The sequence below is a fragment of the Nymphalis io genome, chromosome Z (genome assembly GCF_905147045.1).
Source record: "Nymphalis io chromosome Z, ilAglIoxx1.1, whole genome shotgun sequence".
NCBI classification, from domain to species: Eukaryota; Metazoa; Arthropoda; class Insecta; order Lepidoptera; family Nymphalidae; genus Nymphalis; species Nymphalis io.
Window position 1 is genome coordinate 7,448,422 of NC_065918.1, and position 25,242 is coordinate 7,473,663.

General features: G+C 32.9%; 3 protein-coding genes across 9 annotated transcripts in view; 2 read left to right on the forward strand and 1 right to left on the reverse strand.

Moving 5' to 3' along the window:
* Positions 1-25,242, forward strand: part of LOC126780382 (frequenin-1) — a 243,516-nt gene that overhangs the window by 196,099 nt on the left and 22,175 nt on the right. The window lies entirely within an intron of this gene.
* Positions 804-17,697, reverse strand: LOC126780377 (uncharacterized). 3 transcript variants are annotated; one of them, XM_050504831.1, is made up of 10 exons: positions 17,631-17,697; positions 10,471-10,596; positions 9,870-10,046; positions 6,791-9,753; positions 6,545-6,713; positions 6,383-6,454; positions 6,126-6,303; positions 5,755-5,992; positions 4,242-5,396; positions 804-4,166 (listed from the first exon to the last, which is right to left on the reverse strand). In XM_050504831.1, exons 2-10 carry the CDS (start codon positions 10,578-10,580, stop codon positions 3,718-3,720), a joined length of 5,511 nt encoding a protein of 1,836 aa, XP_050360788.1. In that variant the 5' UTR covers positions 10,581-10,596; positions 17,631-17,697; the 3' UTR covers positions 804-3,717. The 3 variants fall into 3 exon arrangements, with proteins under 3 accessions (XP_050360788.1, XP_050360786.1, XP_050360789.1); XM_050504829.1 differs by lacking the exon at positions 17,631-17,697 and adding an exon at positions 17,264-17,593; XM_050504832.1 differs by lacking the exons at positions 9,870-10,046; positions 17,631-17,697 and adding an exon at positions 17,264-17,593.
* LOC126780378 (MAGUK p55 subfamily member 7) overlaps positions 18,839-25,242 on the forward strand; it is a 50,267-nt gene continuing 43,863 nt past the window's right edge. For 2 of the 5 annotated variants that reach the window (XR_007670489.1, XM_050504833.1), the window contains exons 1-8: positions 18,839-19,239; positions 19,445-19,719; positions 19,825-19,956; positions 20,296-20,325; positions 20,789-20,968; positions 21,547-21,743; positions 21,902-22,017; positions 24,699-25,016. Coding sequence is in view for 4 of the 5 variants with exons in the window: in XM_050504833.1 (XP_050360790.1) it covers positions 19,209-19,239; positions 19,445-19,719; positions 19,825-19,956; positions 20,296-20,325; positions 20,789-20,968; positions 21,547-21,743; positions 21,902-22,017; positions 24,699-25,016 (1,279 nt within the window). In the remaining variant the exon portion in view is untranslated. The remainder of the gene's footprint in view (positions 19,240-19,444; positions 19,720-19,824; positions 19,957-20,295; positions 20,326-20,788; positions 20,969-21,546; positions 21,744-21,901; positions 22,018-24,698; positions 25,017-25,242) is intronic. The other 3 variants (XM_050504834.1, XM_050504836.1, XM_050504837.1) reach the window with 3 other exon arrangements.

Here is a 25,242-nt window from a genome sequence, read left to right on the forward strand (position 1 = left end):
GCCTAGCTAAAAGTGATAGTAGGTTACTGAACGATGTAAGCCTTTGCCGATACAGTTCGATCATCTATTATATAGATGGAAGATAACAGCAAAGGGGTAGACGTAAAACAATGGTGGTGACATGCAATGAGCTCTGTTCATTTGCTTTGTAAAAAATGCGATAAGTACGAGTAGCTTAACGAGAAATCAAAAAGTTGATTTATAGTGTAAGTCCTCGCCTTTAAGACGATGTTTGCTGTGTACGAAATAGTAAAATATTGTCACTTGAAAAATAAATTTACATCTTGATAAAAGATTAATATATATTATTATAATATACGAATTCGTTGAGCTAAAAGAGTGACAGAATCTTATAGTTTTGCCACCATGTATCGCATAAAAGTCTGAAAGCCATTTGCTGCTAAGATATAGCTTTGGATAGTATAATTTAAAGACTCCTTGCAAATTAAACATGTATAATATTATTATTAGAATATTTGAAATCAAAAGTATAATATATATATGCTACTCATGAGCGTACCCAGGGGGGGCGGCAGGGGAGGGCAGCTAGCTGCCCTCTGCCCTCTGGGCTTTGTATGCCTATGTACCCAGTGTTGTCGATAGAAGTTATGGTAGCATACATAACATGGTTGAGATCAACATTGATTGATGACAGATTAAATAGACTGTATACTCAGTATACATAAAAAAACTTGTAAACGGTATAGGCGATTCATTCACGGGAGACGTCATAAGCCGTTTTGCTGAAGATCCTTGAAAATTACTTAAAATATATATATATATAATTTAATTAAGCGAATAAAATAAAATAAATGCATATTTCTTTAATAATTTTTCTACCTACCTATAAAGCAGGATCTCCTGCCAAAGGCTGGGTACGCCCATGTATATACTACTTTAAAATAATAGACTACTCTGTACAAGAATATATTTGTAAATAAAATTGAAACTAACGATTAACATTTAACACTAATATGTAAGTAGTCTTTATACTTTATAGCTTAAAATTTATGAATGAATGAATACAACGCCGACAGTTATCATCACTTTTATACACATATATTGAATACTACATCGATTTTTACAAAGGGGACAAAAACCGACGTGAAATCTACCTTCTACAGAAACAGCTATATTTATTAAGAAGTAAAAATTAAATAAAAAGACTATTTATTAAGAAGTAAAAATTAAATAAAAAGACTAGTAAAAATAAAATTCGCTTGGAAAGCAATAAAATAATAATTAATATAGATTTTCTCAAGATATAAATTATGTCACAACACTTATATTCCTACTACACTTCTTTTGAAAGAACGAAAAAATTCATAGAACGTTATTTAAGTACCGGTACCATTGAGTACCAACGTTAGAGATTACTTATAATAAAGACTGAAGTTTACACAAGAATGAAATTCTACTTTTTAGATAAATTTAACAAGCACCTCTATATATGGGCGCAATTTTAATCTTATATATTGAGCGTGATTCAAGTTCCAATAATAGATTTCACAACTGAATAGAAACGGACTCGACGATGGACATTCTTTTGTCACCTTGACGTTTATTGTAAAGTTGTTGGCACGTGGCAAAGTTTTGCATTCTTAAATTATTTAATGTTGATGTGATAAATAACTTAGGTTAGGTAGTACTTCGTGGAGGCGCGGAAGAATGCGCAAGCGTACCCGCAACTTCACTCAGTGTGGATCGCTGGAACCGTGGTGGTTTTAGTCGGTATGAGTCCGACATAACCCTCCTTGTATCATCAGATATGGAGGGTATCCATGAGGATTTCCCACGAAAAAAAAAAAGTTAGTACTTAGCGAGGAGTGCATGGGGGGTCCCCCCCCCACGCACTTTCGCCTCCTGATGAGAGCTCCGCCGAGCCACGAGTGGAGCAAAGCACGGGAGAGACCGCGGATGCGTTATATCAACACGATCCCGCAGCCTCTCCGATCCGTGCTGAGGACGGCCATCGCCGACAACCACCTGCATGTTGACACTGTCGACGCAATTTTGACCAACAGCTACCTATCTATATCATCTCATCTATCAAGAACAAAAATATTTTCGTAATATAAATTCTTTCAAAAGTGTCCTTTATAAGTGAAATCTAGACTGGAACTGTTTATTCACTAAGAGTTATTGTGTTTATACTAGTGTTTAAAATAAATACGTTTATTACTATTTCCTCTACTTCACAACAAATACTATACGTTTAAATTGATTGCAAGTAACATTTATAACACTAACTTCAAGTTCCTGAAACGTCGGTCAAAGTCAGATTGGCCGAATATAATTCGAATGGTCATACCAACGTATGAACATCGGTGGCCACCGATGACACAATAGGCGTTCAATGAGCGTTCAAATTTATCCCGACTTTATTCGGCGCTTTAGAAACTGACAGTAATATATGGGATACAATGTAATCCTACGACATTTAATTGATACACAACAAATGCTAACGCTGACACCGATTAAATTTGATATATTATGCAATGAATACTATGGTTATATTAGGTAAAACATCCAGATTTAACATTCAAGTAAAATTGTGATGTGCCTTCTGAGGCTCTACAACTACACATTCTTCATTTAGACGTTCTATAACTTTTTCCTTTCAACATTATGTCCATTAAATAAACCTTGTGATTAATTGTGAAATATCTAACAACTTATACACTTTTACTTATTTGTAAATTAATAATATTTTTCGATTACAACCTTTGGAAAACGTATGCATGTAAATAGTTTAATTTCATTTAAAATAAAATATAATAAATAAATTAAAAAAATAGAATAGTTCAATTGCTTAGGGTTTTTAAAAAGTAACGCAACCTATAAAGCCTTTGTACAATAAGTCATTTTAACCCTCAAGCGGTCGCGCGACATCAATTTGACTGCATTCAATATATTTTCGCTGATAATAATAATAATTCTCATCACATACATATTATGTCCTAAACAGTTTGTCATCATTTCACTGCGTACCAAATAAATAGTTTACGTGAATTGGGCATGGAGCTAATAAAAGAAGTATGATCAAAGAAGATCTTTCAAGGAATCTAAAAATAAACATAAGAGAACTTTTGAATGTGGATGTTGAGCTAGTAATGAAGCAAATTCTAGTTCCAGTACAACATGTAAAGTAAACTGCAAAGTATGATCAGCAAAAAAGGAGGCAATCGACGACTCGATGCACATCATGTCACAGGAATATTTGTAGAAGCCACACTTCCTTCATTTGCAATTAATGTTACCTTGGCGAAGATACCGATTTTGGAGAAAAGTAGACCTTAACATGATGGTTATTTTAATTACTTGATTTCATGAAGATAACTGATTTTATAATTTAGTTTTTTTTTTTTGTTATTAGTTAATAGATATTTATAACTAGTTACAGGCACCTAAGATGGTTATTTGTTCCAGAAAAGAGGTTCTATTCCAAAGAAAAATTTACGTTGATATTTTTATTTTATTATTTAGTTTATACCTACAGTTAAGTTTCTTTTTTTTGACAAATCAATGTCCTAGAAAATGAACGATTTTCCTAATTATAAAAAAATAAATTATATTGATTAATTAGTGTATTATTTCTCTGATATATCCCGTAGGTCTTTTAAGTTACGCGCGACCGCTGCCGTTACAAATGACCGCGCGCCCGCTTGAGGGTTAAAAGTGAAATGGGTAGTTATAAGAATATATATATTTATTAAATTACTGGCCCTTATCCATGTCAGTGCTTTTATCTCTGAACATTGGCTCATCCTTCAGGAAAGTTCCCGAACGTTCCATAGCTGGAATGTTTTGTTCCCGTTCGTGATCCTCCCGCCTCTGCATATTGCTGCTTGCAAGTTTTGCAGCAGGTTTTTGCTGCTTGCAGGATTTATTCGCATGCGACTGCGATTCTTTAGTTACCTTTGGAACGATTTTGGCTGAACTCGATTTCGTGGCATTCATCAGAGATCCGGACACCTTCCGCTCGCAGGGTTTTGTTTTCGTCTTAGCAGCTACATTACTTACCTGCCATGGTTTAGCGTTGACATTGGATCTATTGTTCCCATTACAAGATGCGGAGTTTTGATTATTATATATGGGAATCTTCGTCTTGATTTTTGAATGTAGCAAAGATGCGGTCGAAGGACCCTGGCATTTTGGCATGACGGCTGCAAAACGAAACACAGGATTAGAAGTATTTTTTACATTTATAATTACTTGAAAATAGATTAAAAGCAACTTACATTCGACCGAGCCCTTGCTAGTGTGTTTGATCTTTATGTACGTGGCATATTTATTACTGTTTTGAGATCCACTCAGCGAATCAGTAGATGGTTCAGCGGTACGTGGCCGTGATGAAGTGGCAAGGCTATCTTGGGACATAGTGCGCGCCTTGTGTTCATATATTTGGTTACTGGTTATACGACTGGCGCGTACGTTTCGTGATTGTATTGGACTTGAATTTCGAGAAGACTCACTTGATGAGACCGTTTTACCAACGAGCTTTCTTGCTGGCACTTTTTTCTCTTTTTCTTTGGCTAAACGCGGTTCCAAATATCTGGGTTTCGTATTTTCAAACATCCGAGTTGATCCTGGTTTATTATTGACTGAACGATCTTGGGATGTCAATGTTTTAGTTTGGTTAAATTTCGCACGTTCTTCTTGCGCTTTTGTCGTCCTAACTTTGGGCATGTTTGCCTTATAAGCGATCTTTTTGAAGTCTCGAAGTTCAGCGCTGATTAACATCTTATCTTTCGATCCCACCACTATCGGCCTTGGTTTATAAGGAACGAAAGAGTTTCGGACTTTTTCCATATCCAAACTGCGACTAGTAGCAGAATTAATAGTCTTAGAAGGTTTACTTTGATAAGCACTCTTGGTTTTTCTGTCTTGAAGAGGAGAGTTGGTTAAAGGAATAGCTTGAGGGCCATACATGATACAGCCCAGTTCCCGAAGCCGTCTACGTAGATCTGGAGGTAAGTCTTTGAAAGCCTGAGTGCCCACAACTCGAGGTGCAGCTCTTACGAGAGCTCCTTCGCATTGCAAGCGCCAGCAGCTCGCATGACTAAATAGAAAATTGTTAAGATCCGGGTCATTAGACCTTTGACTGCCATTACTCGTAAAATCTTTAGTTGTGTAATTTGGATTTTTCATTTCCTTAACCAAATGTGAAAGGAATGCGTATACACGACAAGTTTCATCCGGTGGTGCCCATTCGATGGCGGCAGCGAGGCAGTCATCTAGGGCTTGTGTGGCAGATTGATGTGCAACTGGAGCTGTAGATACAATTTCAAGCACTGCCAATAATCTTGGCGCTGCGTAATGTGCTGCAGCATTTACCAAGCGTCGACACATGCGCGCCACAATCTCAGCCCATCTGCTATTTTGAAGTGATGCAACTAAAATAAAAATTAAGTTGCTGACAACCCATTAACAAAATAAACCCCGTATTTTAACAACATTAACATCAATAACCTCTAGATAAGCTCAAGGAATGGGAAAAATTAATTATTAAAAGTTCGGTAGATAGATTAGACCGAATTATTTTTTCAAAAGAACGACAATATCTACATACCTATATTCTTTTATCGATTTATTAACAATTAAATCAGTACAATTTTAACCATCTTTTAAAAATAACGTTATAAATTAAATATTTATTGTTTATTGTAAGAATTTTATTAATAAATAACGTTATAATAGAATTATCTTAAATATTATTACATAAGCTAAATTATTAGTAAGGTGTTGTCGCACCTGTTACGCCACATCCATAAACGGTGTCGATAAGATTATCGATCGTCAAATTAATTATGTGCTCTTGATAACATTTGTCCAGTAGCTCTTTAGGCAACGTAGCAAAAGATTTAGTAGGCCATACTTTTGTAAAATACTTCGTTATCCACCTTAGACATTTACGATACAAATCCTCCAATCCATAAACCGATGAAAGGGGAAAGCATTCCAACACACCAGCTGTGCATACTTGACACGGCTAAAAGCAATTATACCAGTAAAATTATTAAAGCGTATATTATATCATTCGATTTAAAAAAATATATAAAATAAAGTTACTTGATTAAATTACTACATTATATATTATTAAAATATCATAAATGTATAATTACCCTGTGAAAGTGATGACAATATTTGGCCTTCAGCGTGAACATAATGGCTTCTTTCAATCCTTCAAGGCCCAGCATATCGGCGATTGTGGCCAGTTCCACAATGCTTATCGAATCAGGAATATTTGACAGGCCCGAATATATATGGCACAGAGCAAAGTGTACAACGTTGAATGAAAACCTTTTAAAATAAAACATGTGTATTCGTATTTGATATTAATTAATATTTGTAACTTTTATTAAATCACTACAATACTTACGGCGGTAAAACAATAACGTTCCCAGAACTTTCTACCCACCCGCCGCTCAAAATACCGGCAAAATATTGACATCTGAAATATTATAAGTAGTAAGTGAAGAAACAAGAATGGTATATATAGAATAATGAATATTACTTTGGATTTACTAATATTCTGAAATACCTTGATGATAATATACATTTGTGTGCTTTAATACGCTTCCCTGACACTTCGACAATAACATCCGGTGCTATTTCTTCTAGGAACATTCGCAACAAATCTTGACCTAGTCGAGACTGACAATTGCCTATTAAACTTGAAGTTTGACTTGTCTCTTCAGTTGTACTGTTCTCTAAAATAAATAATTATTTTAATTACAATTTGTTTATAAATGTTATAAATTAAAGAAATGTTTAGAATTAATCTCACCAACGACAGACCGACACATACTACTTTGCACACTGCTGAGTTCTGATACATCTGAATTATGCTCATCTGCTTCACAAACACTCGATACCTGTCTCGAGGGTGATTGTGTGCGCCCAGAAAGCGATATGGGCATACTTTTACTGAATTCATTCTTCAGATGAGGAAAAAGCCTGTTTAAGCTTAATGCATTCTCCGAATGAAATGAACTTATGACCTCACTTGACTTCGAGGTACATGCTGTATTTTGTCCTGACCAATTATTATCAGGTATAGATCTAGTCATTCTTGAATCCAGAATTTCTCTTTCCAAATCATCTGAACTTTGTGTCGTTTTATCTAAATCCGATAATCTTACAAATAGATCAACATCCTCATATTTTATGGACTCCTCGCGAATTACTGCTCTAGAATCTGCTTTAAAAGATTTATCATTTTTACGTCGAGTTGATCTATCAGTTTTTGTTTCAGGTTCGACTTCATTTGACTTATTCGATTTCCGACAGGTAGGCTCTGGAATAGCTATTATATCGGAAATACTGATGTTGGGATCGTTACACAACGATTCATATCTTTCGAAATTTGCAGACATATCCAGTGACTTAGAGCTGCAAGGTACAGGTGTTTCTATATATATTGTTTTTGGAGTTTTAGAAGCTGAAACATATTTAGTAGAACTTTTGTCATTCGATTGCTTTTTAGCATTGAGTGAAGACGACAGTCTAGATGGCATTTCTTTTACAGTGGATTTTTCACCCAAATCGATGTACATAGAAAAAATTTTTTCGCTGTTTTTTTCAACATTCGTTGGTTCTGGAGGTAAGGGATCTGGTAAAGTTGCTAAATCAATGTAGAATTTATGGCCCGATTTTTCTGAGCTATCAGAATCTACAGAACTTCTACTTTTATTGCAGCTGTCATTACTACCAACCTTTGACTCATTTTTTAAAGTTGCACACATTCTGTCACTAGGTTTTTTAACGTGAACATTTTGATTGGCATTGCCTTTACTGTCTTCAGCTATTTTTGGGCTTAATGACATATCAACCACCCAAGCAGACGCTGATGCAGATTTTGATGCTTTTGAAGAGCTTTTCTTTTCATTAACATTCAAACTAGCCTCCGTTGGCACGAAGATACTGTCTAATTTTCGTCGAATTGAAGGACTACTATTTTGTGTCCCTAACTTTGGTGAATCGATGTTTTCTATAGAAGCACAATCTGATACAAGTGAAGATTCATTATACCGGTTAGATCTAAAACTTTTGAGACTTTCCCTACTCATAACTATTGTATCATTTTCGCTTTCTTCAGAGTCATAATGTTTTAACGAAGAACCTTTCAAGGACATTATAGAATTGTGAGGGGTAGTCCCCATATAAACTGCACTGCTTGATTGAGCGGATTCACCATTATCAGGTTTACTTGTTTCAAATATTTCTTTATATTCTTGATTATCATTTGCACTTAAAGAATCTTCCGTAATAGGAGTCATTTCAAAAATAGTCGGCGATAAGTCCTTTTGTATTGAATCAGGTTCTTTATTATCTGGTTGTTCTAATGAATCATCATTATCATTACTTCCAGACCAATCGCCTGGGCTAATATCATGACTCTTGACTGTAGAACATGGTACCGGCTGGCTTGGAACAGGTATTTTTTTAGATTTGGCTTTCGCTTTCTTTGTTAGAATTTGACTGTGTAAACTAAGCGATACATGTTCTTCGTCAACCAAACTTGCAGCGTCGATAAAACATGGTGTCGTTTTGACTAAAAACGGTGCGAAATTTTCCGAATCCGACAAATCATCCTGTTTATTTTTTTCTACTATGGCAACATTTTGACTACCATTTTGAAATTCATTTTGAATTAAATTGTCAGAAGCTTCTTTATCTGACACTTTTGGTGGAAAAACAGATTCCCAGGATCCAGTTTCTGAAGATACTGAAGATGACTCCAATATTACAATTTCTTCATTCTGTCGCTGTTTCTGATCTTTAGAAGATTTACCACAAGCTTTATCGTTTGATTTTTTTTCTGAATTATTTTTCTGTTCTATATAATCTATTCCTTGTGAAGTAGTACAAATTGATAACGGTGTAGTGCGCACTATAGGAATTCTTATCATCTGTACCTGGTTTAAGTCGCCCTCTGGACTGGACCCTTCTTCTACGGTTCGGTCATGTACAGTACTGTCGGTCAAAGAAATGTCCGTTAATGTAACATCTTTGTGACTGTTGAGACTTTCTAACAAGCCAGTATTCTCCAAGCCCGAGTCGGACGATGTAAATATTTTTTCCATTTTAAAGCTATTATCTTCAGCATTTAATTGTGACAAACATCCAGAAGATCCCAACGCAGGAGAACAAGCATACACAGCAGATAAGTAATCTGAAGAGGAACTAGGCTCGTCTGTGATTAAGCTGTCTGGAGAATATGAGGGATCTAAGTTTCTTTCAGAGAAAGATTCGTTACGGGCCGTCTTTTTTATAAATTTAGAGTTGTTCACCACAGCAGGATCATTCGATACTTTGTTATATATATCACAATCATTGGAATGTTTTGAGGTCTTGGGAGAATGACTAGAAATCAGAGACAACGAAGTTGGCTTGTTACGTTGTGTAACTTGATGTGATTCTCTATCTTGTGCTTTTTTTATAGTCTGAAAGGCACTTGACAAAACATCTTGTTCTATAAGTTCTTGTTCCAATAAATTACCCTCAATGTGCACTAACGCATAATATTCTTTTGTTATGTCGGTACTTGGGCTAAGGCACGATAATTGTTGGCCTTTTTTTTCTGTGTACGGACTAGCACAATTTGGCGTTAGAAATACGTCAATATCCTCTATTTCATTCTTTGTTTTATGCAATTCGATAAAATTATTTTTTGTAAAGACGTTTTTCTTCAAAAAAATTAAAATCTCCTTTTCTTGGGTTCTGATATCACATTCGGTATAAGCATCGCTAAAAAAAAATAAGTAAAAGGTAAATGCATTCTAATACAATTTGTTTAATCACGTAATATATTTAATAGTACTTAATGAAATAGATACATTTTATAACTGTATGCAGTAAATTACCTTATAAACGAATATATCTCATCAAAAGCTTCTTTTTCGATGTTAACATGCAAAAATGCTTCAAGCTTTCTATAAAATTTGTTTGTACGTGCTTTTAGTATGCAAGAATGAGTTAGTATTTTGTGGTGTTTCCCACACGCCACTTCTAGATCAGAATAAATAGATTCGTCAAAAATTCTGTAAACAAATAAAATAGGATACTTTTATTTCTCGCCTTGTATGTATTTTTTTTTACTTTCGTGTCATTGTAGAATGTAAAAGTATGTTTAATGGAAAACTTTGTAAAACATTTGAAGTGGATCTCTAGTTTAAAGTCCTTAAATGATAGGGAAACTACTCAAAATACTTTAGAATTTCAGCAAACTGATTTATAAAACGCAAATTAATTATTTTAAATTAAACCATAAGATTTAGAATAACGCAACATGCAGTTTAAATTAGTTGGTAACAGAAATCAAAAACAATATGGTTTAGTTTTGTATTAGTTGATGCATTAATTATTAGTATTGTTAGTGTAAATCAGAACTTTTGCAAAATTAACATTTGTTAATAACCAAAGCCGGCGTAGTCTAGAATAAATAGTAAAAAAAAAATATCTTACCTTGCTACATCCTCTTCAAGTTGTCTCTGAAGATATAGTTCCAACTTTGACGCTTCGTCTGAGGCTGATGATTCACTTGCCGACACCGGCTTAACCCTCGGGTCCGGCATTAAGCATTTCTTACACCTTGTTTAAAAAAAAATTAAACTTCAATTATAAAACCTAAGTAATAAAAATATTGTATAACGTCAGACTAAATCCGTCGTTTTAAATAAAAACACTTAAAAATATGTGCATTCGGTGGGTAAAGTCATTAGAACACTACTCCTTTACTTTCGCTAGGACTTTTATTTTAAATTCAAACCAATAAATACATTGGTTCTGCGATATATTATTTGATATATCGCTCCTACATTATACTTCAGAGTACTGGGGTAGCAAAATTTATTTATGGTTGCTCATGTGGCAGACATTATTAATAAGTACTGATAATAGTGCCATAAAACTTTAAGGAGAGCGTCTGATATGGTAGCACTGTATTTTCAATTGAACATTGAATTAGTAAAAAAAATAATACTAATATTTGCTTCTGAAGCTGTTGTTTAGAATTAGAAATCTTCTGAAAAGGATAGAAGTCAGACAGCCAGAAACCTGAATGGTTCTGCTAGTAATATAAATGTTAAGTATTTTTATGTTTTAAAACAGTGTATATGAAAATTGCACACTCGGCAGACCTGAACTGTTCGACTAATGGTTTTGTAAAAGACTACAGGAAAATGTTATCCTATCCAGTCCAGATGATATAAACCTCTGCATTACGCTTCGAAAATGTTTACAAAGTGTGCTTTATAATGTGCTCATGTATGCTTCTTTAAGAGATTTTAATTTTTTTATAAAAAGAAAATAAATCGATGAGGCTAACATTCGATATTCCAATGGCAGACGATTTGAATATATTTTTGTCGACGATCGTATCTTCTTTATTGTTGACGAATGCAAGCTCAACTAGAAAATATATTTATTTAATATAATTTTTTTTTATAAATTATATTGAAAGAGGTATTCGAAGAGGACTTCGAAACTAGTATAACACAGAGAGTGAAACTACGCATGCGCATAACGGATGACGCATTCGCTGAATTGTGTTTCGTATCCATGTTTTTTCATCAAACATCAAACAACAAAATAACTATTTCAAAAAAATTCTGCGGTTTCCGTAGAGCGTTACTTCCGATTGATGAGCAGATCGTTATCATGAAGCAAGAACCCGTTGACATTTTCGACGTTTTCTACGTCAATATTCATCGTCTAATAATCATCGACAAATTTCATTTGGTAGCATTACTAAACTATATATTTAGGATGTCAGTAAATGAAGACAAGAATAACATGAAAGATCTTTTATGGTTACTGTTGTCTTCATAAACCAAATTTTAAATCTTATTTTCCTCTGAAACGGAAGTTGAATACCGATCAGATTGCGAATCATCATTACAGCTCGATCTAGCTCTTTTAAATTCAGCGACCTATAAAGCAACCGTTTAATTGTCCAAAGTATCATTTCCTTTAATGCCGGTTGGAAATCCAATGCAATATCAGATTCGTGTGCTTATTGTAAGATAATTATTTCTTAGGTTAATTTTAAATTTCTAAAGAGGCAAATAAAAATAAAAATGGTAGAGATGGAAAAATTAAAATTAAACATACCACAAAAGAATAGTGCTCCTGAACTCGATAAAAAAGTAAGGGTACTTTTTTATCATTACAATATACATAGATTTACCAAATGGATTGCAAATCTATTCATGGGCGTACCAGTTTTTGGCCCAGGGGATAGGGGGGTCAATTGTGAAATTTCTTAAGCCGTGTCCCCCGCGTTTGATTTGCCATAGAGACAACACGAAACATCTACACGAAGGATTAGGTATATGTTGTGTGCAGGAGAAACACCCGCAGGAGATACTTAATTTTTTTTAATCACACTGGAAAAACGCGACTATGTGGGACTCGCAGGCGCCTGGAACCCCAGAGCACCAGAATATCCACTAAAATACCAGCGGTATCCTCATCGTCTTTTCGGGGTCGGGAACGCTTTTGCAATCTACCGCGACGCCCTGACGGCGGGCCTCCTTTCTAGTTGGGTTCCCGGGGCACAGGGAACCCAATTAGACCCGTCGGCACTTACGACGGGAGGAGAAGGTGCGTATAGCACCGACGGCTCCTGCCCGGTTTTCTCACTCAAGGCACTCTCCTCCCGCTGCTGCTCCGCGGCCTCCTACGACATAACACTCTCATAGCATAAATCACGCTCGACAGCTTGAGATCTCCACCCACTATTACCGCCAGGAATGCCTCTGGAGTCCCCAAGCAGCACACTCCGTCAGGGTGTGATGTGCCGTGTCCACTGGCACAGCAAACTTGTGGCAGGAGGATGATATCTCGTGCTTCGCTATCCCGTGCAGGTACTTACCGAAAAACCATGTGCGGTAAGCACCTGCGTCAGCCTAAACGTAAGTGTGCCGCTCCTTCTTGTTACCTAGCGATTCAAGTGGGGGCGGATCACTTACTGATATCAAGTGATGAAGGATCAATTTAGACGAGAACGAACATATTTGCCTAATCCATATATAAACCGAATAAAAGTATTTTGAATTCTGTCAGTTTTATTTAATTGATCTTCAGTTAAGGCTACAAAGCTTGCGTCAGCATAATCAAGCATAGGAAGAAATAGATCTGTGCGAGCATTATTTAAAAGAAAATGTTGAAAACAACGCAAAGACATCAGAGTTGCAAACACTTTCCTGCTGATTTCAATCATATGGCGAATCCAGTTAAGAGTATTATCAAAGAAAACTACCAGGTTTTTAACATAATCACAATCCGTAACAGCCTGTGAATGTCCCACTGCTGGGCTAAAGGCCTCCTCTCCTCTTTTTGAGGAGAAGGTTTTTCATAATCACAATAAGGGATGACAATATTGTCAAACATTATGGATGGCAAGGAAGACAAGTCAACTTTTGATATTTGTTTCCAGCTGTCAATAACTTTGATTTGTTGATTGTTTGAGATTAGCTGCCAAAATTAAATTAACATTTAACTAATTTCAAATAAAATTATTAAGAATTCTAAGTATAATAACTCTCAGTTAATACAAAATTAATAATGGTTTTTATGCTGTAATTACCTGTAATTATAAGTGCAATTAATCTTGCTTAGCCTAAATTATATATTGGTTGTTGTATTATTGTAACTTATGTTGGTAATTCAATATAAATAAATAAATAAGGTATAAATATAATGTATTAATTGTAGTCATATTCTTACTTGCCTTTTAATATATGATTAAAAAGATCTTACTACACCTTTGTGTGTGAGTGTGAGTGAAATCAATTCACTTAATATTATTATTATATGTTTTAGCAATGTGATTTTATGTAGGTTTTGTTTTTGTTCATTTTAGTAATTGTTTAGTTGTTATTTGTGAAAACTAGGCTGATGTATGTAGTATTATTTTATATGAATATGCTATAAGTGTCACAGCATTGTAAGTATCCCTTAAAAAAAATTAACACTAAGCCTACCAGAATCGTCAAATGACCACATTTTAAACTTTAATCAAAACTGTTACATAACTGCTTTTTTTTATTATATACTTTTTCTATAAGCTTATATAATATAGAAAAAGTATGCCAAGTTCAACTGACAACATTTGTTTTTAATTGCCTTATTTTTTATTTCAATAAAACATAAGTATAATTATTTTTTATGTAAGTCAACATTTTTTGGATTTGACTTTGATTTAAATGTTACATCATTTGTTTGAAAAAGATAGGATAATAAACTGAGTAGCCTTGGCAAAGTTTGTGATTTTATTTAGTACTAGCCTTTACCCCTGGCTTCGCTCGCACTTAAATATAAGGAAAGAATAAATGATTGTTAGGAAGTCAGTAATATTAAATTAAGAACCATGAAATGTCATTCTGGTTAGAAAAAGTAAGGTTAAGGGGTTTTTTTTATTTTTAGATTGATGATTACTCTTTTAGTGAACTTACTGTGAATCGTTAGACTTTCATTTAATATATTTTATAGTGACTTAAATGGCTTGAAGAAATTTTTTTATATAAATCTTATGATCTATGATATTATATGATTATGTTGCTTAAATACCCCAGCATTAACTATAGTTAATACTGTAAATGAGCAAGCATACTAATATCTTTTTTTATATTAGTCTATCAAACTCAGGTTAAACAAAACTATTCAACTCACTGAAAACTTTATTTATAATTAATAATCGAAGCACCTCTTTGTAAATGGTGGTAGGGCTTTCTGCAAGCCCGTCTCGGTGGGTATTACCCACTAAAAATCGATGTTTGCGGTATTTCCTTTTAGGGATAAAATTACTTAGTTACTCGCAGAGCTCACTCTGGAGCATGCAACATAAAAACTGTCCATGTAATAACAGTTATCACTAAAATCAGAGCCGGCCATGTTCAACGACAGGCTATGGGACTTTTGATTGTCATGGGGTGTGCTTCCCCATGACAGTCACTTTAAGAGGGAATTATATACTTTCAAATGTTTAACAAAACAACATAAGTTGTTATCTAAATGAAAACAAAATTAATGTTATAAATGTAAATATTACCAGTTTTATTTTCTAATCTAAATTACAAAGTTTCAACTTTCAAAGTTTGAATGTGTAGAATTTTTTTTTTAATCTTTTAAATGCCAACTTTTTAAATAAAATAATAAGTTACAGTTTAAATAAATCACACGCGGTCCCACTACAGCGGCGAAAATAATATGCAGAAATTACATACCTAAGTCCAGTTCTTCAAGTTAGTCAATTAAAGTTCAAACCTCCTTAAAGTCTTTCCAAAGAAATATTATGAAGACATCTTAAATATATCTTAAAAAATAAGTTTCTTAAGAATTCAATTTGAATTTCCAAGTGTTGTTCAAAAATATTAGGGAATGCTTTAGAAATTCAGTGGTACAGGTGAAAACCTCTCGCCCGTACCCTTCCACCACATTCCCAGCCAAAATCGAAATGCAAATTTCTAAAGCTAATCCAAACATTGAATGTTGAAAGAAGCCATCATGTCTATCCCAGCTATTTTCCAAAAATATCATAATACTTCATGAGAAATATTATAAGAATCCTCATGAGGTGAACCAGAATATTAACACATCCACGTTTATTTAAGCAATCCGTCAAGGATTTTAATTGATTTCACCAAAATTCCACATATTGTTCATGAAACAGTACTTTTGCACAATATTATGAGTTTTAACTAAATAAAAGTTACAAAAACTTCAAGACCCAATTTAGCGGTTTTTTCAAATGTTGTATAAACATAATCTTAGTTGCAGACCCATCAAAGTCAATTAACACATGACAACTAATGTTCAATATTATAAATTTAATAAATTTGTCGTATTTAGTTCTATTGTCGTGTTATTAAAACCGGTGCAAACCCATACCCTTTCCATCTTAACGAGGAGTGCTTAGGGATTGTTTGCACATACTATCATGCCATGAAGAAAGCCACTGTTACCGTGGGGGAATTGCATAATGCGTTTTTCCAGCATTTAAAAAAAAGAAAAAGGAGGTACTCAACATACGGCTTTTGTTCTTGGCCCACTTGATGTTACTTTATTTTAAGCTGTACTAAATTTCTAAATTACTAAATTTTTATTAACACCATTCAATGAATCCATTCATTTTTGTTTCATATAATTGTAACAACCACAAAGCCTGAGAAATCATTATCTAAATACTTTGTTTGCAGCCCGCAACACCATGACTAACATATGTTTGTAGCCCATATAAAGAAAAGTTTGAGTAACAATAGTCTAGGTGTCTGGCTTATAAAGTTGCAGATCCTGAGGTTGTGAGTTCAACACCCGGGACAGGCCAATAAAAAGTTATTTTCTATCTATTTATTATTATTACTATAGATTATGTCTATTTATTATTGTTAGTTTCTAGGTAGCAACTCTACACTGGGAACTTGACAATGTGCAAATGTTGCAAACTTGCTTACGCACAGTTTCTCTCCCTGATCATTTCAGATTTTCATCCCATTGAATTGTAAGTGTTACAACTGTTTCTGCACTAACTTGCTCATGTTATCTCCTTCATAGTTAGCACAAGAGAATGATGCCATTAGCCACTCCTGAACAGTATTTTGGCAAGATGAAATCGAAATATATCTCGTTATACTAAAGCAACAGCACTAATGTATATTATATTATACATTCATAATAACCGCTTATATAATCAAATATACATTTTATTCTATAAGCGGTTATTATGAATGCTTATTGTAGATATATTTTTTATATCTGGAAAATATTTTAAAAATAATATTGTGTATTTTATATCACTCAAGGTACCAAAAATATTTTTACATTTCTGAATTTCTCAGAATAGTGTTTCCATATTTAAGTTTTTTCAGAAAAATCCGTTTATTATAACCATATGAAGTAATTCAATTTCAAATCAATTTTAAATGCAAACCATGTTTCTATTGTCTACTACTAATATATATGACATCATGCTCTAGCAATACCAGTGTGAAGTATCATGGGCTATATATGCACTGTAAAAATCTCGGAAAGAAATGAGATAAAAAGGTGATTTGATAAAACATTATATAGCGATTACAGCCCAAAAGAGAAATAAAAAAAAGCTACAATATTTTTATTTTCTAACATTTATCCACCTACAACACCTTACCGTCAGAAACTTTTTTTATTATTTTAAAATAACTCAGAGTGTCACATAACTTATTAACTAGATAATAAGATAGATAATAAGAAGAACAAAATAATTCTCGTGACATACCAAAAAGATTCCAATAAGTGCAGTAATTCTTCGACTATAAAGAGTGGTGAGTCCACGAAAATATTAACAAATGTGGAAGAAAACTATTTTCACAAAACAACCGTGTTCACTTTTGTAAAAACGTTATTTTTCCTTTTTTACGTTTTAATTAACTAGGAAATTGTTAAACGCGCAAAATCTCCTCTGCACAACTATCGATCGATCGTTACTCGCTCGCCACTAGCGCCATTGTCAAGACCGGTATTTCTGATTTATCTGTGTATTTTAGTCACCAGTAAATAAAAACACGGAAGTGAGTCTATACTAAAATTTTTCACTTTGACTTTTGATAATATTCTCAATTTTTAGGATATATTTTTTGCCTTACCTCTAAAATTTTTAAAAACCGATACATATATGACGAGACAAAGATTTTTCTTTGGCAGCATTTGCGCCTGCGTACTGACTAAAGGGTACATAACACATACATATACGTGATATACGTACATTTAATTAGGAAATAAGATCACAGACTAAAAAACTCAACAAAAGGAAAATTAGTACCTTGAAAATTATCAACACGCATTTGTAACCAAACGTTTTTTATTAAGTAACAAATACATAGGTACTTATCAAATTTGTATAATTTGTTAGTGTCTATTGAAGAATTGCAAGAGTTGCTAACGCAGAAATTGCCAGCTAGGTATTTTAGTTGAAACGCTCCATAGTTCAAATTTGCATACTAGTTCTGATCGGTGAACAATTACTAATAACTACAACTAAAAACCAGACAAATTAAGATAAATATGAATAATATTATAATGTACATTGCAAAATACAGATAAAACAGGCACATTGTAGCGCGCGCGCTCGCTTTTTCACATCCATCGTATAATTATGATAATGTTTTTAATTATAAATAATTATCAATAGCTTCGCTGTTGTTATAATACATAATTCAGGTTCTATGACATTTTTTGACCGTTTTTAACTTGTATTAAGCAAAATTTACAATCATTATTTCAATTCTGATTCTTATTAAATTTTACTTCGTGACTTCTGAAGCGTTATTTTCATGAAATATTAATTATTACGAGTTTCCATCTACATGGTTATTGCATATCTATAAAATGCACATAAGATTGTATGACGTCAGCTTAAGACAGGAATATATACATAGATTTAAACTTGAATCATGAATGTTTTATTGATTTTTCATTCGAAGTCTATCATACCTACATAATGTTTAAATTGTTTTGTCCTAATTCTTTTCGTAATATGTTATGTTTTGAAACAGAGTTCAATTGTTGTGTTGTTGTTGTTTGCATGAGCATAATAGAATTTATTGGTTAAAGTTGTATAATTTAGTTATAATATTAAATATATATATATAACCTAAAAACGCTCTGTAATAGATGAAATAGAACTATATATTTTATTCATAAAATAAGAAAAACATGTTTAAAAAAATGGCTTATATAAATTTAAAATTATTAAAAAAAACATATCATAATTAATGTTGACTTGTTAAATAATTCGAAATTGATTCATAGATGGCGTTGCAAAACCTGCAATCTCTATTTTAATCTAGTAGATACCTATGGGTATGTCTCTACAGCAATAGAATAAGGGAGGTTTCAAAGCTCACTGTCTTAATTTCTGTCACCGACCAGCGCACTTTTTACCTATTACTGTCAAATCATTCACTTGTTCACAAAATGCACAACATTACGTTTAAAGAAACACTGTTTAATTTTATTAAAACGTTGAAACTTGTAAATTTTACATTCTAAATAAGGCATAGTTATATTTTACTTAGGTGTAAGTAACCGACAATAAAATTAAAACAACCTATCCAAGGTGTACCATAAAGTGGTTTATTATATAAGTGTTAATATATATTTAACACAATGGTTTAGGAGACGTTGGTTTCGCAGTGTATTAGCGTCTTTAATGTTATGTTAATATGGATAATTCAACAGAAAATTGGGACCCTGGTATGTTTATTTCAGAATATTTACTTTACAGACATTTATAAATAATGAGCTTAAACACACGTTGCTTAGTTAAGCAAGCTTATACTTAAGATTATTTAGCTTTAGTATTAGTTTACTATGTTGGAATTAAAATAATATTAATTTACATTGACATAGTATACATGCAGAAAAGATTTTGTTTTATATAACCTAATATTTGTTATAGCTCTTACTCGCCTCTTATCTTCACTAAAGGAAGTTCAGTCAGATGGAGAAGATGTAGCTTTCTTAAGTGAACTGCTTCAGTCTAAGCAGCTACATGCACTTGTTCAAGTACATAATAAAATTGTAGCAGCACAATGTAAAGATGATAAATTCTATCCATTACTCTCTAATGCAATGCAAGTAACGCTTGAGGTGCTACAAATGTTTAGTGAGGTGGTGATAAGTTCAACTGAATATAAAGAGCTTTTGAAGTTACTGCAAAAGCCACATTTCCAGGTAACTTTTGTTATATATTTAAAATGAATTTTAAAATATTAGTTTAATATATTTGAATATTTAATCACCAAATATTAAATAATTTCTTAAAATTTTAATGCATAGGCAATACTCTGTACTCATGATGCAGTGGCCCAAAAAGATTATTATCCTCACTTGCCAGACATACCTGCTGATGCTGATGATGAAGAGGAAACCGTAAAAATTGTTCAACTTGTTAAAAGTGATGAACCATTGGTATGTCTATTTTTTTAATTTTGTAACAACATATTAAAACACAGTCATGTACTGTATAAATAAGTACATCTTCATTTAGAAATAGCAGCTATATAATAATATAATAGTCATAGCATATATGGAATATAAATTTATGTCTTTATATAAGTAAATTGTATATATCTCACTAACTAAATGCTTCCACCAGTATTCCTTTTTGTCAATAAATATAAATTAAATATAAGTTAAGGGCAAAAAGGATAAACTTTATATATTCATATAATATTTGTGTTAGGTTATAAATTATTAAGTATGGTACTTTCGAAGTATGTATTGAAGTTATTCATTTTTTATTAAAAGGGTGGAGCTCAGAGTGCAGAGCCAATAGTGGTAAGTCTATAAGCTGAATTTTATTACTAAATGATGTGCTTTCATTTGATGTATTCTTTCTTTATGTTACATAATTTTTTTTCTATTTATTCATAATAATTTTATTGATTTATAGTAACTATATTTAAGACACTTGCAACTATGATTGACTAAAAAAAAAAAACCCTTTTCCCAACTCTTTTTATTATTTACATCATTCACAACAATTTTAATTAGCTGCTATCTCTAGATGTTTTTGTAATATGTAGTGCAAAATTATCTGTATATCCTTATATTTATTTATTTTCTATATCTATCCTTGTATGTTCTTAATTTCTGTTAATGTGTTTTTTTAAGAAAAGAAACGAAATAAACAAACCGTTTCATAAATAAATGTTTTTTTTTTTTTATTAAGTATCACTTACGCTTTTTATTGATAGTATGCATACCGTTAATAAAATCACATATATAAATTTATTTCCAGGGTGCTACTATAAAAACAGATGAAGAAACTGGGAAAATTGTTATAGCCAGAGTCATGCATGGTGGTGCTGCTGACCGTTCAGGTCTTATTCACGCGGGTGATGAAGTTATAGAGGTTAATGGAATTAGTGTTGAGAATAAGTCGCCGGCGGATGTACTTTCGATCTTGGTAAGGTCCAATGTAAGGAAAATTTCCAATTTATCAGCTTCATAGGCTTGTACCACTGAATAATGGGTGCTTTTCTTTGTCAAATTATAAGAAATATTATTTGAGACAGATTATTGATATTTTAATTTGAGACTTGTTTCCTTGATAACAAAGAGTGATGCCCATTTGTTTAACTGTCGTTTTATTGTATTTCTTTTATTTCGTATTTATTATTATACATTGTTCATTATATAAATCACACTATCTGTTTGTTCCTGCCAGGAATGTAGTGCATTAAGCTCATCATAAAATTTTACTGATTTATTTATCATCCATAAAAATCAACAGCATTATTTTATGTATATATATATATTTTACGAAAGTAAATAGGCAATAGGTATGATAGAAAGTGACTACCACTGCCCATGGATATCTGCAACAGCTTTACTTATTTATCTATATATGATGCATATTATTTTCTTTAAAAATCAGGACAGGTGATAAGAAATATTATAAATAATTGTGTTTATTATTTTTATTAGTATTAACAGTAATATTTTAATATCACTTTCTGTAAATAATTAAATAATATAAGTTTGAATGTTTTGCAGCAAAGTTCTGAAGGGACAATAACTTTTAAATTAGTACCATCTTTTGGCAAAGGTGGTTCAAGAGAAAGTAAAGTAAGAGTAAGGGCTCTGTTTAATTATAATTCTGCTGAAGATCCATATATTCCATGCAAAGAAGCGGGTCTTAATTTTAAGAAAGGTGACATCCTGCATATTGTTTCTCAAGATGATGCCTATTGGTAAGTTAAAAGGTTATTTTTATATTTATAAATGCACGCCCGCTCTAAAATATTACCAAATATGTAATTGAGTTACATAAAGCCATTATGCTTAAATTTCGTTGCTCACGTAACATGTAATAAAACTTGTTATTGATCAAAATATTATATAATTAAAGGTGGCAGGCTCGCCGTGAAGGTGATAGAGTTATGAGGGCGGGGCTAATACCGTCAAGGGCTTTACAAGAGGGGCGAATCATACATGAGCGTCAAACCGAACCACAAACGGTAGATGGTTAGTATTAATTAATTATCATTTGCCTCTGGGATGCATTTATTAGTCAAAAGCCTTCAACCTGGTAACCTATATAACGCACACGCAACACATACTTGCTCAACTATTTGATAACCAAATATATTATGTGGGTTGTAAGATAATTTAAAGATTGCATCGCTTTTATCTATCTTAAATATTAAGAAACAGGTGGATTTATGTCTATACAATGTCGGAATACAACGACTCCATGACATAATTTACTTTTATTTTTAAAAGAAGGTTAAGAGGCCACTTTAATATATAAATTATAAACCAGGAAAAGAAGTAATCATATTTTTTAATAATAAATGTATGTGAATTATTGCACTTGTATCTATTTTTAGAAGTTAATTGAAAATGTCGGCCTAGTTTCGCTTCCAGCATATTACGCTACGCCATATTGAATTTATTAGAAATTGGTAATGATTAATATCGATTTTTAAATAGATGTACTATGGAATATTTATTTTAGATTTTAAATTTTGATATGTAATTTTGAACCATCACAAATGCTTAAATTCTTTTAAAAAAAAAACAATACATATCAAGATCAAACGTGATTTCAATGGCGATGGCAATAGTAGAAAGATATAAAATTGTGGCTCAATTAGCGATTTATAGTAATAGTCTATACAAATAAATAGAATTGAAGTGTCTGTCTGTGTTTACAAAATAACTGCCTCTTTTAAAGTTAATAAGGCTATTTGCGATTTACCAAAACAAATATTTTTTTTTTGTCTGTCTGTTTGTCCAGGCTAATCTTAGAAACGACTGAAAACCACAAATTGAAATAACTGAATTATTATAAGAAGTATTTCAATGTTCCGTTTAGTCTTTATTTCATCAAAATCGGTTGAGTCTATCAAAGGTTATAAAAACATACGTTTTTTTTTAAACTATACACATAAAAAAAGCCGAGATGGCCCAGTGGTAAGAACGCGTGAATCTTAACCGATGATTGTGGGTTCAAACCCGGGCAAGCACCACTGAATTTTCATGTGCTTAATTTGTGATTATAATTCATCTCGTGCTTTACGGTGAAGGAAAACATCGTGAGGAAACCTGCATGTGTCTAATTTCACTGAAATTCTGCCACATGTGAATTCTACCAACCCGCATTGGAGCAGCGTGGTGGAATAAGCTCCAAACCTTCTCCTCAAAAAGAGGAGAGGAGGCCTTTAGCCCAGCAGTGGGACATTCACAGGCTGTTACGGATACACATATAATAACTTTCCGACTGATTCATCAACGGAGAGCCTAAATCACAGGGGTTAGAAACTTGAAAATGATGTAAACATTGACTAAGGAAGAATTTCTGGAAATTCTACCCCTAAAGGGTTAAAATAAGATATGTACGATTGTATAAAAACCCTTCTTTTTCAAAGTTAGAGGCATAAAATTTTATACAAGCTTCTGGTTAGAAATAAATAAATAAGTCTGTCAGTGTCTTTGAAAATCTACACAATCTACATCCTAAGAGGGTAAAATAGGGGTTGAAAGTTTGTATGGATTTTGGATGTAAGAAGAATTATATTTAATATGAAAGCATCTGAGAAAAAATAAATGCATAAGTATTTCGTCGTTTTTATAAATTACACCCCAAACAGGAGAAATGGGGTGGAAACATTGGATTGGATGTGCTCGAGGAGAGGTAGTTTTAACTCCAAGATTACCTTCGATGAGAATATATCATTCGAATTTCAAAGTATATAGTTTCCTCGTGAAGTGTGCTTCCCCATGACAATCAAAAATCCCAAGGCCTGTCGTTGAACATTGCCAGCATTGATTTTAGTGAGAACTGTTATCATATGGACAGTTTTTATATTGCATGCTTCAGAGTGGACTCTGCGAGTAACTTAGTAATTGTAGCTCCAAAATGAAACACCGCAAACCTCGTTTTTTATTTTTGTACCGCTTGCATTTGAGAGAGATTTTTTTTTATAGAATAGAAAGGCGGACGTGCAAATGGGCCACCTGATGTTAAATGGTCACCATCGCCCATAGACATTGGCGATGTAAGAAATATTAAACATTCCTTACATCGCCAATAAGCCAACGAAGCTGTTTCTCCTCAAACGAAGATCCTATCCGGAACGCAACAATACTAAGTTTTGCTGTTTAGCGGTAGAATATTTGATGAATGGGTGGTACGTACCCAGATGAGCTTGCTCAAAGTATTACCACCGTTTACAAAGAGGTGCTTCGATTACTAATTATAAATAAAATTTTCAGTGAGTTGAATAGTTTTATTTAATCTAAGCACTATAATATTGGTATGCTTACTCAGAGTATTGCTAGAGTATTAACTATTTTCAACGGCGTGGATAGATGACTGGGGTATTCAAGCAACAGAGTCGTAGATAACATGTTATATAAAATATATTTCTTTCAACCCATTTACTGTATATCCGATTCACAGTAACTTCACTGATGTATATTATTAAAATAATAATCATATTAAGTGCTTAATATATTTTTCTAACCAGAATGACATTTCATCATTCTTATTTTAAAATCCCAGACTTCCAAAAAATCATTTATCCGCTACTTAAGAACGAGCAAAGCGTGGGCAACGGCTCGTAATTAGTTTGTTATCTATAAATTCTTTTGTGTATTTACAATCAAACTGCTCAAATTTTATTTCATCTTATATCTTACAGGTAAACCCGCCCTGTGCAGTCCGTCTGCGGCTAATTCAGACTGTGGACCAAAAACTCCTTGTTCACCTACACCGAACGCTACCGCCCTATTGCCCTGCAAGTCTACGCCCAAAGTTAAAAAAATTATATACGATATAAAAGAAAATGATGACTTCGATCGGGAAATGATTCCGACTTATGAAGAGGTCGCCAGATTGTATCCACGACCAGGTCTTATCAGACCCATTGTGCTGGTCGGTGCTCCGGGTGTCGGACGCAATGAGTTGCGGAGGAGGCTGGTAGCAACCGATCCAGAGAAATATGTCACTCCAGTACCATGTAAGTATTATTTACGGCGAATAAATATTGCGAATTATTTTTATTATGGAAAAACAATGCACTTATTACTATCTTTATACAATAGTACCCTTCGTTTCGCGATATGACTGTGAACTTAATGTATGTATTTTATTAATATTAATTTTACAAAATATATATTAACGATTAAAGGAATAACATTTAGTCTAAAAATCTTATAAACTTACAAGACAAGATTTTTACATTG

Coding starts and splice junctions, on each gene's coding strand:
- LOC126780377 (XM_050504831.1), bottom strand. CDS start 10,580: ATGCCGGACCCGAGGGTTAAGCCGGTGTCGGCAAGTGAATCATCAGCC. Junction 6,304..6,382: donor AACGTTATTGTTTTACCGCC/GTAAGTATTGTA, acceptor TTATTTTAAAAG/GTTTTCATTCAACGTTGTAC. Junction 5,397..5,754: donor TTATGGATGTGGCGTAACAG/GTGCGACAACAC, acceptor TTTTTATTTTAG/TTGCATCACTTCAAAATAGC.